Below are 2,838 nucleotides of genomic sequence, written 5' to 3'. Positions count from 1 at the left end.
TTCTCGAGTATCATACCATTCGAATATTCTCTCTGTCTTGCAAACTTTTCGTGTGAGAAAATGAACTTAACTAGCACTATATATGAATATATCACTCTCAAACAGAACAAATATCATACGTTTCAGTTATTGTGTGGTTTAAGTAACACTTGTCTCTCTATCTCTCTCACAATACAAATCGATATTGCATATTATAGCTCTAAACATTATTGATATATAGATATACTTTTGCTAAACATAATAAGTTCAGGTCTATTTGATTTTGATCTATTATGTTGATAAAGTTATTTGTAAGCCTTGCAATCTACATAGGGCTGCTTATAACTATTCTCTCATCAATTGAACCATCATCAAGTAGTGATGCAAATTCTGCAGTTCTTGACACACAAGGTAACAAAGTTCAAAGTGGTGTTGAGTACTATGTTAGGCCTGCAATCACAGATGATGTTGGTGGCTATGTCACATTGATTGATAGAGTTTGTAATAATGGTTCATGCCCTTTGTGTATTGGCCAACAAAATGTTGTCGGGGCCTCAAGATTTTCTATAAAGTTTACACCTTTCATTGAAGGGGAGAGTGTGGTTAGAGAAAACAGAGTTTTCAAGGCGTTGACTTTATGTGTTCAGTCAACGGAATGGAAGGTTGGGGATCAAGAGAGTGTGAAGAGGTTGATTGTGGCATGTGATGGTGGTGATGATCAAGGATTATTAAAGGGTTTCTTCAGAATTGAAAAGGGTAATTTGGGTATTTACTATTTTGTATGGTGTCCATTAGAAGTGTGTCCTAATTGTAGGTTGAATTGTTCATATGTTGGTTATTTGATTGATGAGAATGGAAATAGGTTCTTGGCTTTGGGTGCTAATAGCACTCTTCCTCTGATCTTTGAGAAGGTTAATGATGTATCTAGCTAGGTGTTTATGTGCTTTTGATTTGATTGATTTGTAATTTCAGCAAAGAAATGTGAAATAATAATGAGAGATTATGAATCTCATCATCTTCACTCGTTAAGAGGTTATGAAATAACAGAAATATTCAATAATAAAAAAATTAATAAAAAATAGTCCTAATTTGTATTATTTAATATTTATTAATTCTGATCATAATTAATAAATGTTAAATATAACAGATTTTGGTTGCTTTTTTTTTTGTTTTTTAGCATTATCAATAAAATAATAACCAAAAAATGATTCAAAGCAATTTTTTTTATCACCAAGGCAAAAGTCTGGAAAAATAAATTATACACAGTGGTGGATTTAAGGGGGTTTAAGACTTTAAGGTGGCCATGGTCCCTATTTTTTTTTAAAAAAATAGTACTATTAGTTTATTATTATATTACATTATAGATTAAATATATTTTAGTATGTTACACACTAAAAAAATTTATATGTTAGTAACTTAATATGTATAAATTATAATGTGTATTATAATATAGTAGCAATTAACAAATAGATTTAAAAAATAATAAAAGCATATAAATATATAAATAATTGAAAAGTTATTGAAAAAAAATAGTTTGGATTAATGTAAAAAAGTAACAATTATAAAAAAATTCTTATTTTGACTCTTTCTATGACAACAATAATAATTAAATAGATTTTTTAAATAATAAAAATGATTAAACCAAGACTTTAAAACAAGATGAAAGATAAATTTTTAGCAGATTATATGATTATATATGTTAAAAAAGAGAATACTTCAAAATTTGTTTCAAATGATAATTAATAATTTTAGTTATATGAAATATTGTAAAACAAATTTAAAAATACCAAAATACTAAAATATGTAGTTAAATGTTAATTACTATATAATATAATTATTAATTTTGATCTATATACTATAAATTATATGTTGTTAATTTTTTGTTAGATTATATTTTAATTTATTTTATATTTAATTTGGCTCCCCTCTTATAAAATTTCTAAATCTGCCACTGATGATAATAATTATTCTATGGTGAAAACTCAGGTGAAATTGAATTCATATAAAGTTGATATCTCAAAGCTGTTAGATAAAAATTTAGTCAAATTAGTCAAATCATCTAACGGCTCTCAGATATCAACTTCACATAAAGTCGACTAGAGCTGAATTTTCACCTTATTCTATACAGAAAATTGAAGCTAAATAATTCTAAGAAACAAATCATAAATAAATAATTAAATTAGGAACTTTGTGGTAACTAAGTTTAGCTATTCCTTAAAAATATAAGTAAGAGTCACATTTTAATCCGTGGTTACCATGATCTAGATCATTGTTACTAGTGAAAAGGATGCATGAGAGGCTTGCAAAGCGCGTTGGCGAATAATAGAGAATCCAAAAAAGATATCACAAAACTTTGCACTAGTAATACAATTACCTAAATTTATACTGAAAACTATTACGTAATGTACCATGATGGTCCCAAAAAAAAACACCAAACTATGTAAATGACTGAAAACTCAGCCACTTGATTCATATTCTTATTTGACCACTCAACCGAAGACTAGACTTTGGCAAGTGGATTTCATGCATAGAAAATTAAAAACTACGAATATAATAACAGTGGGTGAAGATTGAAGAAACATATGAAAGTGTGCCTTACAGTTACGGAAGTGTCCGAGAACATACTCACTGCAACCGCTTTTTATTTTTAATATGGTGGGAGATATGGGGTGATACAGCATTATGGAGAATAGGGGTGTTTTTTCTGCGTATGGTACCAGAAAACTGAAATCAGACCGAGCGATTTAGAGCAAAGAATTCGGACGGTCCGATTAGAGGAGATCTAGAAAAAAATATTTTTTTAATAAAACTCGGAGGGTCCGATTTGATTTTTAAAAAAAAAAAAAAAAAAACCTAGAA

At 28.3% G+C, this 2,838-nt stretch overlaps 1 protein-coding gene across 1 annotated transcript; it reads left to right on the top strand.

Annotated features, from left to right (window-relative positions):
* Positions 1 to 216: 216 nt before the first annotated feature.
* Positions 217 to 993, top strand: LOC107474424 (kunitz type trypsin inhibitor 104). Its single transcript, XM_016094049.3, has one exon. It carries the CDS (start codon positions 273 to 275, stop codon positions 909 to 911), a length of 639 nt encoding a protein of 212 aa, XP_015949535.1. The 5' UTR covers positions 217 to 272; the 3' UTR covers positions 912 to 993.
* The last annotated feature ends 1,845 nt before the right edge of the window (positions 994 to 2,838 follow it).

Source organism: Arachis duranensis, chromosome 1 (assembly GCF_000817695.3).
Source record: "Arachis duranensis cultivar V14167 chromosome 1, aradu.V14167.gnm2.J7QH, whole genome shotgun sequence".
NCBI lineage: Eukaryota > Viridiplantae > Streptophyta > Magnoliopsida > Fabales > Fabaceae > Arachis > Arachis duranensis.
This window is presented reverse-complemented; position numbering and strand designations above follow the sequence as displayed.